The following is a 21,058-nucleotide window of genomic DNA, read 5'->3' on the forward strand; positions in this document are numbered from 1 at the left end:
CACCAGCAAAATCACGAAGTACTTTACAAATTCTTCGACCACCAAAAGTCGCAAATACAAGCAATGTTGATGATCAAATAGACGAAATCACTGAAACTGTTGGAGAGGTATGAAAATTATTAATATTATAATATTTAATTATTTGAATTACATTTTCATTATTTATTTTATAAATAATAATAATAATATTTTTTATTTTTTATTTATTTTTTTATTTACATTTTATTTTAAACATAATTATTTTGCCACGGTACAGCCCCTTCGTTGCTAAAATACATAGAATACATGTCTCTGATTTGTTTAGCTCTATCCGAAGTATTTCTGCTGGTAGTAGTTTGTAATGTTAATAATTGATCATTTGAATTCCGCCATGCTCCGTTATACATTTGACCTGTCTCGTGATTATGGAAATCTACAGAACCTTGACCAATATATGTTTTTTTTGATCTTAAATAATTATGTATATGACAACAAGCTAAAACAATAGTTTGAGCTTTTTCTGGAGATAAAAGTATATCCTTTTGTAATACACCAAATCTAGATACAAGTATACCAAACGCATTTTCAACAATACGCCGCGCTCTACTAAGCCTATAATTAAATATTAGTTGTTCTTCAGTTAAATTATTTCCTACACGGCTATAAGGCTTTAACAAATTTTGATTCATAGCAAAAGCATCATCGGCGACAAAAACGTATGGAAGAATCGTATTACTGCGTCGCACATGTTGAGGTTCAGGAATGTTTAGTGATTGATTTTCCATCATTTTTCCAAAATCTGAGTGGCCTAATACTCCGCCGTCAGATATTCTTCCGTTTAATCCTACGTCCACCATCAAAAATTCATAATTAGCGTTTACTAAAGCTAATAACACAATACTAAATGTATTTTTGTAATTATAATAAAATGATCCAGAGTCTGGTGGTTTTTTTATTGTCACATGTTTTCCATCTATAGATCCCAGACAGTGTGGGAAATCCCACTTTTCTTCAAATTCATCAGCGATTGTTTTCCATTCATGTGAAGTTTTTGGCAACTAAAAATTAATAATAATTAATTAGGTTCTCAAATAAAAAATACTTATTTATCTTTATACAAAATCATACATCATTTATATTTTATTTTTGGATTTGTTATTTTAGGATAATGGTACAGATTTTCAAACTGTTAAAAAGAAACCAGCTAAACGAAGTACATATCAACGTGATGAAATTATATCATTAGCCTGTAAACGTTTGTGCGAACCGCAAAGTGAAGAATTACAAATAGCTAAAACATGGGCGAATGAATTATTAAAAATGAATAAATCTCAACAAATTTTTGCCAAAAAAGGGATAGCTGACATTTTATTTCAAGGACAATTGGGTACATTGAACCGTGATTCTATTCAAATCAATACTATTTCAAGCAGAGTGAGTACTCCATACAGTTATACACCAGTTCCTACACCAAGTCCGTCTTCGTGGGTTATGACAAGTGTAGCAGATCAAAACTACTCTATTCAAACACAAATTGAACCATCTGGAAACATAGATACGGCAACTGCGTTTATCAATTCATTTCAACCGTAATTTTTTTGATTTTAATTTTATTGTTATTTTGTTCTATAAATTTATATATTTACGATATTAATAATATCTACTACCTTCTAATAATATTATTCATTTATAATAAATATACTTTGAATAAAAGCAATCTCTAACGCAAAAAAATGTATTTATTGTCAAGCCCTCTTTTTTTTATATAGGTACCTACCTAAATATATTGTTCTATTTAAACGTTATAATTATTGTTTTTAAATTTACTACTTTAATAAGAAAAAGGGTTTGGTATAATGCTGCCGTGCTAACCTCAAAACAACAACTTGTTATGTAATTTTACCAACATTTCAATATTTGGAGATACCCTTTTAAGGTTTAAGGCGGCAGAATATGTAGCTTACCTTTATATAGTTTCGAAGACAATATATTAAAGCTTCACAAGTTTCAATCACAATTTTTCCAATGGATTGAGGAGATATCGCACTGATAAATTTCAGGTCCTCGAATGCATCCATGAATCCATTCTTAAAAAATTTTGAAAATCATTTTTTTCAAAATTGCGCAACTCTGTTAATAGCTTCTCGTGATAATATTGTTGTCTATTTTTCAACCACTCTTTTGACCAGGTTCTACGTTGTTTTTTTACCTTTTTTGGTTTTTTTTTTTCAAGTGACAAGGCAAGAGCAATAGCAATTATCGCGTTCTCTTCGCTAGACATTTTGACCGAAACTGAACAATATATTCAATTGAAATATTGAGCAATAATATTGATCATGTGAGTGCAAAAGAAATTGAAACATTTATTGAAATATTTATTGATTTAAATATTGAGCAATAATATTGATCGTGTATGGGCCGCTTTAGTCACCTCTGGCGGGCGGCGGCGGTCTGCGCATGCGCAATTCACACTATTTTACGAAATTACATGTGTGTGCGTAGACGCACCTCGCATGCACAAACTTAGGCGACGGCGGCTACCGCCTCTGTCGATCTCAGCGCTTTAGCGGTGGTGGCGCCGCGCCGCGCCGGGCGCAATATTAAATAGAAACAGCTATTATAATAGCTCATAAGTTACGTTACAGCGACGCGCAGCCATTCTCGCGTTCGCACAAGTTCTGTACAAAAAAAATAATAGTCAATATTGTTGTTTATTAAACTTAAATTCTAAAGCATTTAATATCTGAAATATATCAATAAAAATTAAAAATTAAATTATACGATTAAAATTTTAAAATTAAAAATAGTACAAAATACCAATATAAAGAAACAAATACTTGCCTCACCCCCAAAACCGCCACTGCTGTAAAAGGCGATGACAGACAAAAAAAAAATTTCAACATTTAAAAAAAAAAAAATTGTTAAATTGCTTCACTCAGAATCTAAAATGAAAAAAAAACAAAAATACAAAACTATACTAATATTATATTGAGATTAAATGTTGGCATTAGGTACTTAAAACTTGCAAAAATTAAAAATAAAAACAAAAGTATAACAGAACAACTGGCAAAACCATTAAAAAATACAAAAACTTAGAGTAAAAAGTAATACATTTGTCATAGGTTGTGATTTAAAAAATACTTTTGAGCACTTGTAGCATATTTTTCCATTTTTGACCATACCTGCTTTAATGAAAAATCTTTCACGTGGAACTGAGGTAGCTGTTACGCATAATCGTTTTCTTACCATTATAAACAGACGTGGATTAATGCTTTGTGTATGGTTCACCGATTGTAGGGATCTTCAAATCTGTTTATAAGTGGCTCTTGTAAGTATCTGTTCAATTTTATAATGCCAGCAGCTGTTGCATTAATTGAAATGTACGTAATGTATACTGTTCATCAAATATGTTCCATATAAATGACGTGGAAGGAGAAGAAGGGGGATTTGGACATGCTTACATATCGTTCGCAGCTCATTTCTCTTGTCGCTTCTGCAAATATTTGTAAAATATTAGTTCAACATTCAACAATTTGCCACTCTACCACAGTCAATTGTTCTACAGCACATTGAAGAATAAGTATAGCCAAAGTATAACAGCATCATAACTACAACAGCATCTTTAATTTCAATATGTTTAAACATATCATGTGCGCAGTTCCATCTTGTAACCACATCTTGCTTTAATTTCTAAAGTGGCATTTCCTGGAGTTTAGACTGGGCATGGGAACTCCGCTTAAAATGTTCCACAATGAATTTAACTTTTTTCGTGTATGGCTGATATTTATATGGAAAATTTCTCACAGCCAAGACATACAGATTGAAGTGATACATTTTCGTCAATAAAGTGACTAGTAACTCCTACTAGTTTTAATTTTTTTATTGATAATAAAAATAATTATCGTCCAAGATAAAAATTGAATTTGGTAAAACTTTCTCGGGTGGAGTTACTTTATCATTCTCGAAAAAGGTAAAAATGTTCATACCATCTATTCCATCAATAATACGTTTTAATAATTTATATTTAGGTTGTTCCAGCGTCTTGGAGTATATGTAAACGTTTTCAAATCGTAACCTATTTTCATCGACTAGTAGAAAATACATCAGATTGGTTTTACCACACCCCGAGTTGCCGAGTACCAATACTCTTATCGTATTTGGAAAAAGCTCTCCATGTCTCTGTTGAATTGTCTCTGGAGAATCAATATTATAAATTCGGAGTTTTTTCTCTTGTTCAATAAAGCGCATTTTTTTTTAATTTTTCACTTTAAATATAGGTGCTATGTTAGCGATAGCGTCACACGATGTCTCACGTTCGTAAGCGAAACAACAATAAAGGCTCCGGTCTTATTAACTCTGTTATAAATCATTTACCCGTGGAATTACATTTACCTGGCTATAGGTAAGTCACTACAATATATTATGACTAATAAGTCCGTTTTAAATTTTATGAATAATTGTTTATAGATTTGCCGGTCCCGGAACCAAATTAAAACAAAGATTAGCACGAGGAGAACGTGGCATAAACAGACTTGACGAGTTGGCCAGAGCCCACGATATCGCATACGAAGAAAGTAATTCGCTAACTGATCGACATAGAGCCGACGAAGTATTAGAAAATCAGGCCTGGGAAGTGTTTAAATCTAAAAACACAGGTATCAAAGAAAAAGCGGCATCTTGGCTAGTTACTACAGCTATTAAGGTCAAACGTAAGATCGGAGCTGGTTGCGGATTTAAACAATAATTGTTTTGGCTGCTAAAAATTCCATCAAAAATAAAATGAACGAAAAAAACATAGTAAAATTAGTAAGAACATGTTTGTCAGCTGCAAAAATATCTAAGAAATCTAAAAATAAGAAAACTAAAACACCAAGAATTATACCGATACCGAAAAAAGGTGGTGTTCTACCTTTAATTCCTATTTTTGCTGGTTTATCAGCATTAGGCGCGCTTACCGGTGGAGTAGGTAATATAGTAAAAGTCGTAAAAGAATTAAATTCTGGAAAAAGCACTCCTATTCATTTAAGCAAAGGATTGTATCTTACTCCTCACAAGGGTAGTTCTTATAAAATCGTAAAAGGTAAAGGTTTATACCTAGCACCACACAAGGGCGGATCAGTTAAGAAATCTAGGTCAAAAAACTAATTTCTACGTTACCCGATAGAGCGTTGTACGATTATGAGATTATAAAATACGTTGACATGTTGAAAATTCCTCATTTCATCGGTGTATTTGCTAGAGACAAGTTGCCTCGACGAGCAAAACATCAAGAAACAGCTGTAGTTAATTTAGACATCGAAAACGGTACAGGTACTCATTGGGTAGCATATAAGAAAATCGGAAAACAAGTTAAATATTATGATAGTTATGGAAATTTAACGCCACCGCTAGAATTACAGAAATATTTCAACCGTTGCAATATCGAATATAACTACGAGAGACATCAGAAATATAACACAACTATGGTTAAAAGCTATACGTTATACGTACACTATAATATAGGCCATTTGGACATATTGTGTTGTTCAATACTAGATAACAATAATTAATATATCGATAAGATAGAGTATAGACGATCAACATTAAAAATGTATGATGTAATTTGAAAATGTAGCGCGGGCTAGATAAAAAGGTTAGGTGGCCGGATGCAGCTCGCGGGCCGCCAGTTACCCACCTCTGTTATAAACCATGATGTATCTAATACTTAATTTTTCATAAACCAGAATACGTAACTACTATAATTTTAGAAACTAAATAAGATTTTATTTAAATTTAGCGCAATGGCACCTCATCGAGCTAAAATAAGCGAGATTTGGAATCATTTCACTGAAATCAACAGTGTCGATATAGCCCGGCTCAACTCAGTATCGCAGGAAAATCGGTAAATATTTTAAAGCGACACATGAAGTCAAAGCATATTTTAGTTCCATTAAATACAAATAAAAGAAATGCGACAGAAGGTTTGTAAATTTGAGTTTAAACAATATATTATTTTATCAAGTATTTTCGTTATGTAGAAAAACAATATGTTTTTTAGAAATTGATGACCCAATTATAACCGGATATGAATTTACTCCAGATCCATCTACATCTCAATCATTTCAAGTTAGTATATCTACATCTGAGACTGTTTCTGATACTTCTGCTGGACCGTCAAGAATATCTCGATATCGAATAGATGGGCAGTCTAGAATATCAAGTTATTTCAATCACACAAACAAAATGTCAATCATCAAAAAAGAGTACATCATAAATTGGTTAAAATGATAGTTAAAGGGTATTTACAATAATTATTATAATAATAATAATATGACATTTGTATAGGTACACTAAAAAGTCACCATATTTTATTAAATAAAAAAAAATGCTAAAATTATGTTTTATTTTATAAATATTATCCGATGTTATTGGTAACACCAAAACGTTATAAGAGATTATTTTTCTCGAGGTCGCCACAATAAAATAGATATATTCTATCTGGCCCAGAGTTATTCAAAAGTACCAAAACAGTTGATATGTGACAACGCGAATTTAATAGTATTATTTAAACAGGACGAAACAAATTTAAAACATGTATACAACGAGCACTGTTCGGGCGATATGTCATATACACAATTTAAACATTTCTGTATAACATGTTGGAACCGTGACAGGTTTACATTTGTTGTTATTTGTAAAGATAGCGAACGTGATAACGGACGTTATCGTTTTGGATTTGATACTTATGTAGTTATATAAGACGCTACAATTAATAAATATAAACATTTAAAACGCAGTCATGACGGAGGCAACTACTGTTTTAGATGAGCTAGTTAAAGCTAAGGAAAGTATTAAGCGTAAATATATCGCATTAAAAACAGGTTCGGATAATGTTCAACAACTAATGACACAGACATTAAAACCAATTATCGATCCTTTAACTAAAATATCGAATAAACCTCGATTGAACAAAGAAAATACTGACAATAAATCAAAAAACTCGATATCGGACTACAATCAACAAGAAATTGAAAATTGGTTTCAGTCTACAGACTTGGATAAAATCTATGGCCCGAAAAAACTTCCAAACGGACATATTATCTTGGGTAAAAAAGAAGTAAAATTCTTAGAAAATACTATACTTATTGACGGTACTGTTTACCCATCTACGTCGGGTCTTAATCAGTTATTATTTTTAAAAAATCCACTTATTTTTACTGATAGCGATTTAGAGATATATAAATCTATATTAACTCAAACATCGGTACATTTATCTACAGTTGGAAATAAAATAAAAAAGGCTGGCACTAAATATTCAACAATTATTATTAAATTATTCCCCTCGGGTGGCGAGCTGTCTATGAAATTACAGAAAAATAACTTAGTGTATTGGGATAATCCAAACGAGTTGGTTGATCGATTACGTCTGCTTCTCGCGTCAAAAGCAGCCGGCAATACAAGCGTTTCAAACGAAATAATATTGATTTTCGACGAATTACACGAGGCCGGACTAATAAAGCGAGTTCCAGATGTCTAAACGGGAAATCGCTAACGAACTTCACAAACCAGCAAGGAAAAATTTCACTAGGCGTCGAGTTAACGTCTATGGAAAAAATGATTTATGGCAAGCTGACTTGGTTGAAATGATACCATATTCAAAAGTAAATGGTGGTTACAAATACATCTTGGTTGTAATTGACTGTTTTACGAAAGTTTCTTGGGCGAAACCGTTAAAGTCTAAATCGGGTAAAGAAGTCACTAGCGCGATGTCAACAATATTACTCGATCGTTCACCAAAACTTTTACAAGTCGATAACGGAAAATAATTTTACAACACCACTTTCGACGCTTTGATGAGCAAGTATGGCATACATAAATATTCAACTTTCAGTATTCTAAAAGCGAGTATAGCGGAAAGGATGAATCGTACTTTGAAAGGGAGAATGTATAATGAGTTCACTGCACGTGGGTCACACGAATGGGTTTCAATTTTATCAAAGTTACTTCATTAATACAATAATTCACGACATAGGACTATAGGAATGACACCGATACAAGCAGATTCCAACCCCGCTTCGGTGGTAATAAAACATCGTGAAATTAATACTGTAAAAATCAAATTCAAAGTTGGCGATAACGTACGTATCAGTACACAAAAGGGCGTGTTCACAAAAGGTTATCTACTAAACTGGTCTACAGAAATATTTGAGATTATCAAAATAAATAAAACATTAGCCGTTACTTATCAACTACAAGATTATATGGGCAAACCTATTGCAGGTTGTTTTTACTCTGAAGAAATATACAAAACTAATTTCCCAAACGAATATTTAATTGAAAAAATTATACGTAAAAAACAGAATCAAATGTACGTCAAGTGGTTGGGATTTGATAATACGCATAAAAGTTGGATAAATACAAGCGATGTTAAAAAATAGTGTCAGTCGTTTTATAACTATGAACGTGTTCGGTAGTTCTCAGGCGAGTGATACTAAAAGAATTATATCAGATGTTCAGTCAAGTAACAAAACGATTCTAAATGATGTAAAACTTCAACAGAAAGAAATTGAAACTTTAAAAAGTAATATTGATAATCTTCATGTAAAAATACAATTGCTTGAAAATAATATTCAATCCAGTAATAAGTCTTTATTAAATTATGAAAATCGTATGTCAGAGCTATTTAATGGCTGTGCTGAAACTAGTACAGCAATCGCTATCCAGGGACTCGACGTGGCGCAATTAAAAGCTGAAATAAATCGAATAACCGGATTATTTGATGAAAATTCGTTACCGAATCATGGAACATATATTTCAGATTTAAATTCACGTTTGGTAATCATGGAAGGGCGAAATATTAAGAAAACTTGATTTTGTTCAGAATAAAATAGTTGGGTAGATTCAGGCGGTATTGGAAAACAATTTTAGTTGTTCTGTATAAGCCAACGCGTTTGGTTATCCTCTGTCAGTGTTAAAAATTAAATATACCTGTAATTATGTCGTCGGCTATCGCAGACATGCAGTGCGTTCTTGGAGCATGCAATAAATATTTTATTAAAGAATTGTCTATAGTTGACACAGAAACATGGGGGTATCCGGTGAATTGGTCGCGAACAATTGATCGTGGGTGAATTTATCGTGGATATAATTGGTTGCTAGGATAATTGATCGTCAAATGAACAATTTTAGTTTTTTAATTATTTAATTATAATATTAGGTATATTTCTGAGTTTTATGCTTTTAAAATTTCTCACAGTTAATTAAATTTAAAATTATAATAAATAAATAAATAATAATAATAATAAAAATAAAATAATAATAATAATATTAATAATTATACATTTTAATTTATTTAAAGTTGGAGTTGAAGATTATGGGCTATTCCTTTTAAAAAGTCTAATTTACTCCTAGTATGATAGTCGTCACATATTTTTATAATTTTTTCTGCATGGTCTTTGTACTTCCGTTTAACACCCATCGTCATTCCTGCAATTAGTTGTTCTGTCTGTAACTTGATAAGACTCTCCTCCTTTTTGAACGAATCTATACATTTCCATATAGTTGGATGACACGCGTTCAGACTAGATGCAAAGCCATTGTGCCACCCTTCAACAGAATTGTTGGTCCGGGGGATATTTTCGAAAATATATTTAAAACAGTTCCACAGCGTCACTGGAAATAATGCTGGTTTCCTTCGATTTCTTCGATCAAGACGTCCAATCCACGTATCTTCAAAATAATTTGTTAAAGGTGTTAATATTTCTTCGTTCAGTGAATAAAATTCTGAGTCCAGTAGTTCATTCCAGGCATTTTCTACATCCTCTTCTGGTACAAAACTAAGTGCTGCCATCATTCTAATTTGCAAAGCAAATTCCGAGTCTTCCATGTACCTTTTTTGTAATCCTAAATTTTGCAAGTGTCTCCAAATGCTTTGCGATAGATGAAAAAAGCACCCACGAACTGATGTGTTGGTAAAAACACTTTGAATCGCATTAATCGCAGCTTTTTCAAAATCAACCATAATTGATTTTGGATTTAATTATTCGTTCAATGTTTTTAATGCGTTGTAGAAATTAACATATGTGGTTTCAGTTTTTTTGGTAGCAATGCAAATATTCTAAAATAATAAACATAAAACTCGGATGTGTATATAATATATATTAAATATTAACTATGTAATGAGTATAATAAAATAATTAAAAAACTAAAATTGTTCGTTTGACGATCAATTATCTTAGCGACCAATTATATTCACGATAAATTCACCCGCGATCAATTCACCGACGACCAATTCACCGGCGATCAAATGTTCGCGACCAATTCATCGCGAACCAAACATGGGCGAGCCAGCACTGGATTTTTAAAAATTCAAAAACTATGCAGGACAACAAGAGTCGAAAAACTAATAAGTGGCTAGAACGTAACTATCATAACCTATCTATAGAATATTGTGATATTGAGTATGAAGAACTAAGTAGAATATTGAATTCATTAAAGTTCACATGCATTTACGTCAAAGGTGAGCAGAAAAAACAACTTCTTATTGGATTTATACCTCAAGTCGCTGTCATCAATATTGAAGACCTTGGATGTCCACGTTTAGACCAAATATGTGATGAAGAAACTCTACCTTGATGTATTTTTCATATGGAATTTAATCCAAAACAATGTACATTCTATAAAGTATTTGCTATAAGGAAATGGTTTATAAATAATTCTTAAAAATGTTATTGTATACAGTATATTAAATAAACATAATATTATCATATTTTAACATTGTTTTTTTTTTATCATATATATCATATATACATACATTTATATATGGTAACATTTACAAGGTTTTTAATTAAATATATACTAATATTGTTTTCCTTTGATCTGAAACAGAAAAAAAATGATTAAATATATTATTAAGACAAATCATAAAACAAAAAAAAATAAAAATGAAAAATGAATATAAAACTAATTTTACAGAAAATGTTACAAGATTTTACATGATATTTACAAAGTATTTACAGATGTAAAGAATTAATGTTACATGATACTTACAAAATATTTACAGACATAAAGTATTTTCAGATATAAAGTATTTTCCGGTTATTTACAGGTTATTTAGTTATATAATAATTTAATATGAAAAAAAAAAACTTAAATGTCTAACATTTACACATTATAAACATGAAAAACTACAAGTTTATACCCTAATCTAACTTAAAAACATACTGTTACACAGTATTTACAATAATTTCAATTTTATGTGTTGCATTTACAAAAATATATATATACAATGGTATGTATATTTACAAGAAATATATTAATCTAACTTAAAACTAATAAAACATACATATTATTTACAATAATTTCAATTTTATGTATTGCATTTACAAAAATATATACATTAATCTATCTCAAGTATAATTATATAACAAACTATATAACATGGTAATATTTACAATAAAACTATTTAAAAAAAAAATATATATATAGGTTATAAATTATGTTATGCAGTGTAGAAGGTCCCTCATTAAACCTTTCTCTCCCTCATTCCAGTTCTGTCCTTCTTCATCTAATTCAGGCCAATCTTCTTCCCTGTAAAAATAAGAAAAATGTTGGTAAACAATTTTAAATGTCTATATATTTGTAATAACTTACTCTATACCAGTGGTTGTCAACCTTTTTGGGTCCACGGCTCCTTTTGATTTTGAAATAAAATATACGGCTCCCATACGAACATTTAAAATAAACAAATTTACATTACTTATAATAATTTTAATCTAACTTTATTTAATGATAAACATGTAATTAGGTATTAATAATAGGAAACATTTTTTTGAGATTTATTTTTTACATACAATTGAAAAATTAATACATTAATAATAATTTTAATTTTTAATGGGACGGCTGTGCTTGTTTTTGTTGCATTAAATCATCAAATCGTGGGGTAAATTTTGATAGTGCGATTCTCATTTCCTTTTCGGTATTTAGTTTTCCTCTGTATTTACTTTTGATAACTGCTAAGGCCGAAAAACCCGTTTCACATAAGTATGAAGAAGCAAATGGAATTAAAGTCCTGATAGCCTTATTGGCTACGATCGGATATTGCTTCTTCATAGCTATCCAAAATTCTGGTAAAGATAATACAACTGATAGATTATATTAGAGGCAAATCATCAAGTACCTACCTAATTGTAAATAGTAATCGAAATATGCTATTACTCGATATCGCAAACACGGTTATCGACGGTTATCTCACACATGCAACATGTAATATGTATTGGTGCGCCGAAATTTTATTTTTAGTTTCTATTGCGAACGCGGCTCCCTTGATAATAACCGGCGACGCCCCTGGGAGCCGCGACGCACAGGTTGAAAACCCCTGCTCTATACTATAATGGCCATGCGCTAATGTGTGCACTTTATCTTCTAGCACCACCCTCTTGTCGTCATAGCTGTTATAGGTCAGCTTCTTGGTCTTAATCGTCATTAGTTGGTGGTTGAATGGCCGTATTGATATGTTTTCCCTATACAATTCTACTCCTTCTTCATCAAACAGACACTTCCTATGATCCTCAAGAGTCATGTGGTTTTTAACCACATGACCTCTTATCCCCTTCGCCTTGATCTTTTCACCACCAAGTCTGTCCACCGGTCCAGTATGTACGTTGAAAGCGTAGGATTTTGCTCTCAACGCACAGAAGTCGCTAATAACATTTCCGTTTACCTCATCGGAGAAGAACCTCGGGGTCTTCTTCCTTCCTGCCACATAACACGGATGGTTACTGGGCAGGTTAGCAGTGTCCATCCGGTCCAGTAGGTTAGCATTAGCAGCCAAGTCTGCATAAAAGTCCTCAGTTTTAATAAGATATACCAACGAATCTGAAATAATAATTAATATATTATGTATATAATTGAAATTAGTTTTAATATATTTACCAGTATCAGTATACATAAGTTCGATATTATCATTATAATGTTTCTTCATAACATTATAATGATAATCGTACATCATCGTCTTGGAAATGTCAAGTACAGCAAATCCTATATAAAAATAAATGTGTTAATATAATAATTGTATAATACTTAAATTAAAAGTATATTTACCAATATATATAGGTTTATCAAATTTTATTATTTTGTTTTCTAGTGCGACCGTGGTCAGGTTTTCGCTATATCTAATCGCATGCTTAAATCTCGTATTATTAATGAGTTTTTGTAGTCGTCTCTCACAGGACACTAACTCCATCTTCATTTCCTTCCTTTTCGATTGCATAGTCTTCCCTAGAAAATAAAAAAAAAAAACTGTTAGTAAAATAGTTAAATTAAATAAATACAGTAACATATCAAATACCGCGTTATTCATTAATTTGAAAAAGTCTTTCTCAAAGTCATTCTTTGCCTTCTTCCTCATCTCAGTGTTTAAGTTAATGTAATCTGCCAACCATGCAGACTGACTGAACTCTAAAACTCTATGCACCTATAAAATAAGAAAAAATGTATAAATCTGATAAAAAGCTTTTAAAATAAAAATATTTACTTTATCAACTATCAACCCATTTTCAATTGCCTGTTGGAGGTTCCTATAATGAACAATATAATTCCTCTTCTGTTGAAACGTTGCCATCAATTTTTTTACCTTCGAGCCTGGTGGTATACCATTTTGTGGTAGGAAAGGTAGGTCGTTATGATGATCGTGTAGGTGTTGTGGGTATGAGACGTCGACTTCGTATACTCGCCCCTTATCTGACGTTGGTGACATCTCACTCAATCCGTTCAAGTTGGATTCAACCCAGTCGAAGTCGCCGTATGGCATGTACTCACTCATAGCCCAACCATAGAGATTATTACCTATAAAGTTTAAAGATTAGAGTTTAGGTTTGAAAAAATTAAAAAAAAACAAATATATTTACAGTCCTAATATATCAACCACAATTTATCCTTAGTCTTGTCATAGTCTGCGGTCTTTATATTATTCGCCTTCGCGTGCCTCATGCTTGCCTGTACCAATCCACCACGAATACCTATACAAATATATAAGATTATTATATATATATATATATTTTTTTTTTTAATAATATTTAATACTAACCATTTTCAAACATTAACAACATGTCATAATCAATCAGCAACTGCAACTTTTGACCTGTAAATTTCAACATTGCGTCAAAGCTCAGCCCGGGTGCGGTGAAGTAGTGTGTTGCATCCAAATTGTATATCTTCATACAGACGTCACGAAAATTCTCAAAGACGTCCGCCAACAATAAAACATCGATTTTTAAATATAAATCAGAATATTCGCCTAAAGTCCTGCACCTAAAGTGGTCCCAGACCTCCTTCGCATACTCAAAGTCACTCTCCTTTATCCCGGTCTCCGTCAACGTACTATAAAACTCTCTTTTCCTAGGTAATCGTCTTTCCTCCAGCCGCTCCCAACTATCCGTGTACTCATACGGGTACACCCCCTTACGAATTACGAGCGGCCTATCTCCGGTGACAAAATGTTTGGCTGTCTCACGGAAGTTCTCAAGTTCAGGTGTAATCAAATTTTCAGCCAAGGATGATAAACTCGACGCCATAAACCTGAACGAGTCGATAAACCAAACAGTGAAGGTACTACTTATATATTTCGAGAAAGATATATATTTCTCTTCACTGTTCGGGATAACGTTTATAGCCTGTGTGTCATAACCAAGTTCAGATATTATGAAGAGCTAGTCGTAGTTTGAGAGATTATGAAAAAATACGGGGACAAATTTAGGCTGTTGTAACTCCAAGTTCATGATCATGATCTCTAACTTTATCACCCCCGGCTAAAATACATTTACATAAATTACACTCCTTACACTCTTGATATGTTTTTTCTTCGCCCTCAGTCATGATTATAGGCATGTTCGTCTTTATCAATCGTTCAATTTTCCTACTCACTTCAACTATCGCCTCTACAAAATGTCTCGCCACGTCCTTATGCTCCTCATCCCCACTGTATATTACCGGCCCTGACGGTATATCATACTCCTCCAAAAGTGCCACCGGTACGTTATCACTCGCCTTCACCAAAAATCCATAGCTCATAGGGTGGTGTTTCTGTATAATTATCGTGTTCTCCCCTTTTTTCTCCTCCGCCTTCACTAACAATGCTTCAAAATCTACGTAAATTACAAGGGGGTGTCTTTGAGTGTTTATCCACGCCTTGAATTCAGCACACCACCCCTCCTTCGGCATTTCAGGTAAAATAGGTTTATGCTCCCTGCAAATCTTAATGTGTTCCTTCAACGCTGACTGCCCACTTAATTTGTATTTGTGTCGTCTATCATCAAAAATGGTAAAACAACGTTTACAAAACAACTCTTTCCGTATGCGCTGTTTTCTGAGCACGTAATAGCCGGGAAAAATTTGATATATATGTATAATGCGACCCGTTGTCGTCTGACACCAGCAACAGATCAAAATGGGTGATCTCCTCCTCATCGGATAAACGTAACGGGTACACATCATACGTCGGGTACTTACGAGGCGGCTGGAACTTTTTTTCAAGTCCGTAAACATTTACAGACACCTTTTTATTGTTTTTTTCAAAATTTTCGATATCTGACAGAGGTGTTGGAAGGAAATGCCATCAAAATTATATTTTTCCTCGTGTTGAGTGTAATTTTTACCAACACGACATACCGCCGCCCCCGTCACGTGTCTAGCAAGAATCGACCACTTAAAATATTGCTGATCACTGTTTTGAGGGTTGATGGTGCCTCGTTTGCCATCAATAAACGCTGGTAGTTTTATGTATGATGAACCACTCATTGGTGTATATTTATACACACTCACCAACTATAGTATCCAATTTAAATCCACTTCCTCTACTCCTATATGATTCCTCTTCCCCTATTATCTTTATAAACGCTCTCTCTATAATACCCACAATATCCGACTCCATAAAAATTTCAACTGCCGATGTAATGAAGTTTAATTGCCGTATATAGTATGCATCGTTAGTAGTTATATTAGTAGTAGGTACATTTTTTTGATAGTCAATAGATTCCCACAAGGATTTAAAAAGGATTCAGCATTTTGACTTTTTTCAAAAGTATAAATAACTCCCTCAATAGTGTTAGCAGCTTGGCCTAAAGTTGCTGTTTTCATTTGCAGTTAATTAATCGAAATGTTTATAATATTCAATACAAAATGCATTATGTGTAAATAAACTACAAATTCCCTCTTTAGAAGAGTAGCTAAAATACCTAAAAAAAAAAAGTACCATATTAAATGTATGCTCCAAATCAAACATATATCAGTACCAAGAGTTATAAATTAGTTTACCCATAGCTGTAATCACATTACGGTCATTGTTTTAATTTATTTCTTGTCTTAAAGTATTGAAAATGTATGTAAAATTAACTATAACAGCTTTGCAATTTGTATGTCTGCATATCCAACGGGTATCACTAATACTTGATAATGTAACCTTGTTAATTGGTAAATATGTTTGCATGTCTTGAAGTTTCTTATTGTTTGGTGGTGTTGAAAAATGGACGTAAAATAGCCTCCAACCCATTAAATGCATGTTTGGAATACTGAAAATGTGTTTATTTTTTATAAAACCTAATAAATATTAAATATTCAAATTTTAGCTACCTATTAACTGTTTGCAATAGTTCTTTAAATACAATCACTCATGAATCATGATGTTGATAAAATAATTGTTACACCAAATATGATTTTGTTCAATAATTTATATAAGTTTAATAATATAATAAAAGTGTTAGTACCTTCACATGTTTGCACACATCAACTATGGCAAGGTTTAACCAGTGTGCCATACAATGGATGTAAATAGCATTTGTATGGTGTTCTCTAAGTAAAGTTTGTACTCCCTCTTTACAATCAGACATGACGTTTGCTCCGTCATAAGATTGACCTATAATAGGAAGACTATCCAATTTTGACATTTTTAAAAATAATAAAATAGCATTCTGATTTTCAGATACATTAATAAATCCCAAAAAACGTTCATATACATTAAAATCAACGGCATATCTAATGCAAAGAGACATATGTTCCTACTTATGACACCTTAAAAATATTAATGAGCAAATACAATTTAAATGGTAAATGAAGATTGAAGTATGTTGATAATAAGTTTTATTACCTAGCTTCATCACACATAATTGAAAAATTGCCAGCTTTTTTTACTTCTGCTCTAATCATACCACGAAATGCAATTCCTTGTCTTCCCAAATACAATATCATATCAATCAGTGTTTTCAAATAACTTCTATTTTTTTTTCAACAAATTCCTTGTGTGCATTTGATATTTGACACACAATACAAATTTTTTTGCTAGCAATATATCCATCCATTTTGGAAATATTTATGCTTACCTCGAAACGTATCAATATATTGAGATAACTCTCTTGCTGTTAAGAAGTCTGCTAGGTAATCGGACTTTGTTAAAGTTATTGTAACGAGAAAAACTGATGAATTATAATTTATAATGATGACTCTGGCAGTCGGTCGTCAGATAAAGAATTTGTGATTCGCGATGGAGGCGGCTTTGATATTGCAAGTACACGGAAAAAACCCAGTTATTATTTAATTTTAACTGAACTTTATTGAAAATACACATCAATTTTGTTGAGGCTTTAATAATGTATGGTGTTATTACCAAAGATTTGGTATCTACCTCAACCGCTTAGTTGCTTAGAACTAAGTTCAGTTGTGTGAACAAAAGTAAAATGTTTGACTTACAAAACATTTTGTAAATATAACGAGTCATACAACATAATTAGGTAGTGTTAAATTATCCAAACCATTGTAAACACCAAAAAGTACAATCTGTATTGTAACAGAACAAGTACCTATTTCTGATCCGGATGTGTCGGTACTGGACTCGACGGCAGTTGTATTCGATTGGTCGGCTTTGGTCACAGGGGCGCCTTCGCCCTCCTAGTTGACTTGAAGTTGGGTTTTTCCCGTCAGAATCACGTGTTCTCTGAGGTACTCCCCTGCCGACGGAAGGTCGCTCCTGTCGGTAAGTGGTGGTTTTCCGAAGCGATCAAAAGTCTATTATGTGCTGCATATGCCGCTGTAAAATGCCTTGCTCAAATTCAGCGTTTCTTTCCTCGATTGAAAGTGTTCGTAAACTAAAATGTTTCCTAATCCTGTCTCCATCAAAGTTCCTATTTACAACCCTAGTAGAACTCCTAATGTCAGCAGTTTGGGCTGGAGAAACTGTGGCTGACTGGTCTGTGCGATTAGTTAACATTGCTAGTTGTCTGGTTTCTGTATTTGGAATGCTTCTATGCATTTCTGTATTCATACAGAAATATGATCCACCTAGTCTTCGTTTAGCGTCTGTTGCATATGCCGTGAACTTCGTGGTAGAGTTGTGACTGACGGATCTGGTGATCCTGATGTGGATTATATAATTATTTATTAATATGACCATCCAAAAGAGTTAGATTTCAATTTCGTATAATAGAGTTCAGTTAACTACAGAATGCATGTTAGATAAAGAAAATTAGTAACATTAAAAACAATTTATTTAAATCACTGTTGTAAATCCCAAGCAAAATAATCCATGTCAAACTTTTACTACGATGTATTTTTCTTATTATTTCCATTTTTAAATGACTTATTTAATGAAATAACTAATCAAAAAGTGCAATAGTCAAATACCTATTATATATTACTAATTATTGAGACTTATATTATATTATAGAGAAAGTTGTTGGATGTATTTTATATTTTCTTTAAAAATGTAATTTTGACTACCATTCAACATTTTTGGAGGATTTCATAGGATTTGTTTTTGAGTATAATGCAATTTATTATTCAACTACGGAACAAAAATTCTTAGGACAGAACTGTTTTGATTATGATGGACAATTTATTGTTTTAGTTCACTTTTATTTGCCTAATATTGCCTATAGAGTTTAGCTATTTTATTTCTATCAGTCATTGTTTTAAATTAAGTTAGGTTAGCTTAGTTCCAATCAATTACTGTTGTCTTGATAATATTTATAAAATAAATTATCAGTTATTTAAGAAAAATAATAAGTAATTTTTCAAAGTGTTATACGAACTTGCTGGTTTTGTACCAGAATTAAAAAAATAATCAGAAAAAAATCACTACATGAATAATAAATTAAGTATAACATGTGTCACATACCTCATTCACGACAAAATGCAACACCGGATGTCGGTGCTGCCTTCGCTGTCTCCTTTGCTGTTTTCGCCGAAACTTACGTCGCTGCTCATCATCATAATAGCATTGGGATATGTTTTTGTCCCCAGTCTCGAGATCTTCGTACTTGTCAACCAGCAAACACGACACAACGTATCGGCCCGGTGGCCGGACATTCAGACTGTATCGAACTAAGAAACAATAGAAATGCCACCGGGGTCCGTGCAGCCGCTTGGATCTTTTCAACGGCAACACACCGTCAATGCGGCGCGTGGCCAAGGACGGATCCGGTACCATGTCACGTTCGTCTATGCAGTCATCAATAGTGAAATCCGCGTCAATGCTATCACTGCTGACATCATCCATCCCATCCGAATCACTGGTGCCTTCTTCGACATGATGTTACAATGATGAAGATCCTTTAGTGGCAGTAGCAGTAACATTGTTCGGAGGGGTAATCGTATCATTTGCAGTGATTATAGTAGCAGTAGCAGAACCATGTTCTTCAGCGACACACTGACGTAATAACCGCTCAACCTCGGTTCGATCCACCTGTCGGCCATGGTACCAGGCATGTGATCGCAAGTCATCTGCTTCCAATGCTGACAGCTCCCATTCCAAAAGTTTTTTCATTTTTTCGGCTTCTTCGTCAGCAGTGGTTGAGTCGGCATTCAACGGTGAAGATAAACGCTGTGATGGCGGTGATTGTTGTTGCTGTTTGCGCAACGATGGTGGTTGGTTTTGTTTACGTGACGGTGGTGATTCGTATGGTTGTGAACTTCCAGACTCCGTAGATGACATTCTTGCATCACGATTGAGAGAAGGCTGCTTAATTATTCGATGCTGGTAATAAGTTAAGTTGTCGTTGTCTTGGCCAACTTCAGCGTCTTCCTATTTTATTGTAAAAAGGCAAAATCAAACTAATACTTAAACGCTAAAAAAATAGACAAAAATCCTATCGAAACAGTAGGTCCATGCGCGACAATTACTAAGTTGCGTTGAAAAACAAATTATACAATAAAACAAAAATGAAACCTGACTGCTACAACTACTTCGCTCACGTTTGCTGAAACTCCTTGGGCCAGATATGTCATCCGCCTGAACGGCGACGGCGATCTTGAGATGACATCAAGAACTTCAATATGATGTATGACAAATACAGCTGATAGTCCAGGTAGGGTAGCTCGTGGCAACGTAGACGCGCTCGTCCGGCGACATCAATAATAACCCACAAGTCTGTCGAACGCCAAAACACATCATCAACTACCTATGCGTACAAAATGTAATTCATTTAAATTAAAGGTTACTTATTATATCCTTTATTATCCTGATGGACTGCGATGAAAATGTAAATGCTAGGTATCGTTGTTTAAAAAATATTTCTGATGAAGACAAGAAGCGTAGCTTAAGAGAGTTAAACCGCCTAGATAACTACAATGACTAAAGTCATTGGGACTTATTAAGGTCACACTAATAGGCGCAGTTGACTTAGTGACGACAATGTTCAGTACAATTTGGCTAGTTATGCCTACCGCGTGTTTGTTTTTTGCGATGGCAAGTTCGAAGAAACTTATGTATCTATGCATAACAGCATTTATGTCATTGCATGGGATTTCCGCGAAACGTGTACAAACTCTGCGGGAATCGTAATCACCCACGGTATTTATGCCTATAGATAAAAGAAGAAAACATAAAAATCGTCCCGAAAGCTTTCAAATAAAATTCTTAAAAAAAAAGTAGACGATTTTCTAAAATCATTGAAATGTCGCAAGCCTCACTATTCATTAAAATATGCAAAGAAAACATACTTACCTGAGACTCTAAACATAAAAAAATTTATCATGCGATGTTTGAAAACAATAACCCTGAATACAATATTTTTGAAACAAAATGTAGTATTGGTTTCGGGTTTACTCGTAAGTA

The 21,058-nt window shown here is 33.0% G+C and overlaps 1 protein-coding gene across 1 annotated transcript; it reads right to left on the minus strand.

Annotated features, from left to right (window-relative positions):
• Positions 1 to 11,453: 11,453 nt before the first annotated feature.
• LOC132933800 (uncharacterized) lies at positions 11,454 to 13,164 on the minus strand. The gene is made up of 4 exons (XM_061000078.1): positions 13,060 to 13,164; positions 12,892 to 12,996; positions 12,339 to 12,834; positions 11,454 to 11,547 (listed from the first exon to the last, which is right to left on the minus strand). The coding sequence occupies exons 2-4, from the start codon at positions 12,965 to 12,967 to the stop codon at positions 11,454 to 11,456; spliced, it is 666 nt and encodes a 221-aa protein (XP_060856061.1). The 5' UTR covers positions 12,968 to 12,996; positions 13,060 to 13,164.
• Positions 13,165 to 21,058: the final 7,894 nt, after the last annotated feature.

The sequence above is a fragment of the Metopolophium dirhodum genome, chromosome 1 (assembly GCF_019925205.1).
Source record: "Metopolophium dirhodum isolate CAU chromosome 1, ASM1992520v1, whole genome shotgun sequence".
Lineage (NCBI taxonomy): Eukaryota > Metazoa > Arthropoda > Insecta > Hemiptera > Aphididae > Metopolophium > Metopolophium dirhodum.

What these genes read in the sequence shown, in the direction of transcription:
- LOC132933800 (XM_061000078.1), bottom strand. Translation starts at nt 12,967, where the DNA reads ATGATGTACGATTATCATTATAATGTTATGAAGAAACATTATAATGAT. An exon ending in ACTTATGTATACTGATACTG is followed by an intron (nt 12,835 to 12,891) that starts GTAAATATATTA and finishes TTATTATTTCAG; the next exon opens with ATTCGTTGGTATATCTTATT. An exon ending in CATGGCCATTATAGTATAGA is followed by an intron (nt 11,548 to 12,338) that starts GCAGGGGTTTTC and finishes TTATTTTTACAG; the next exon opens with GGAAGAAGATTGGCCTGAAT.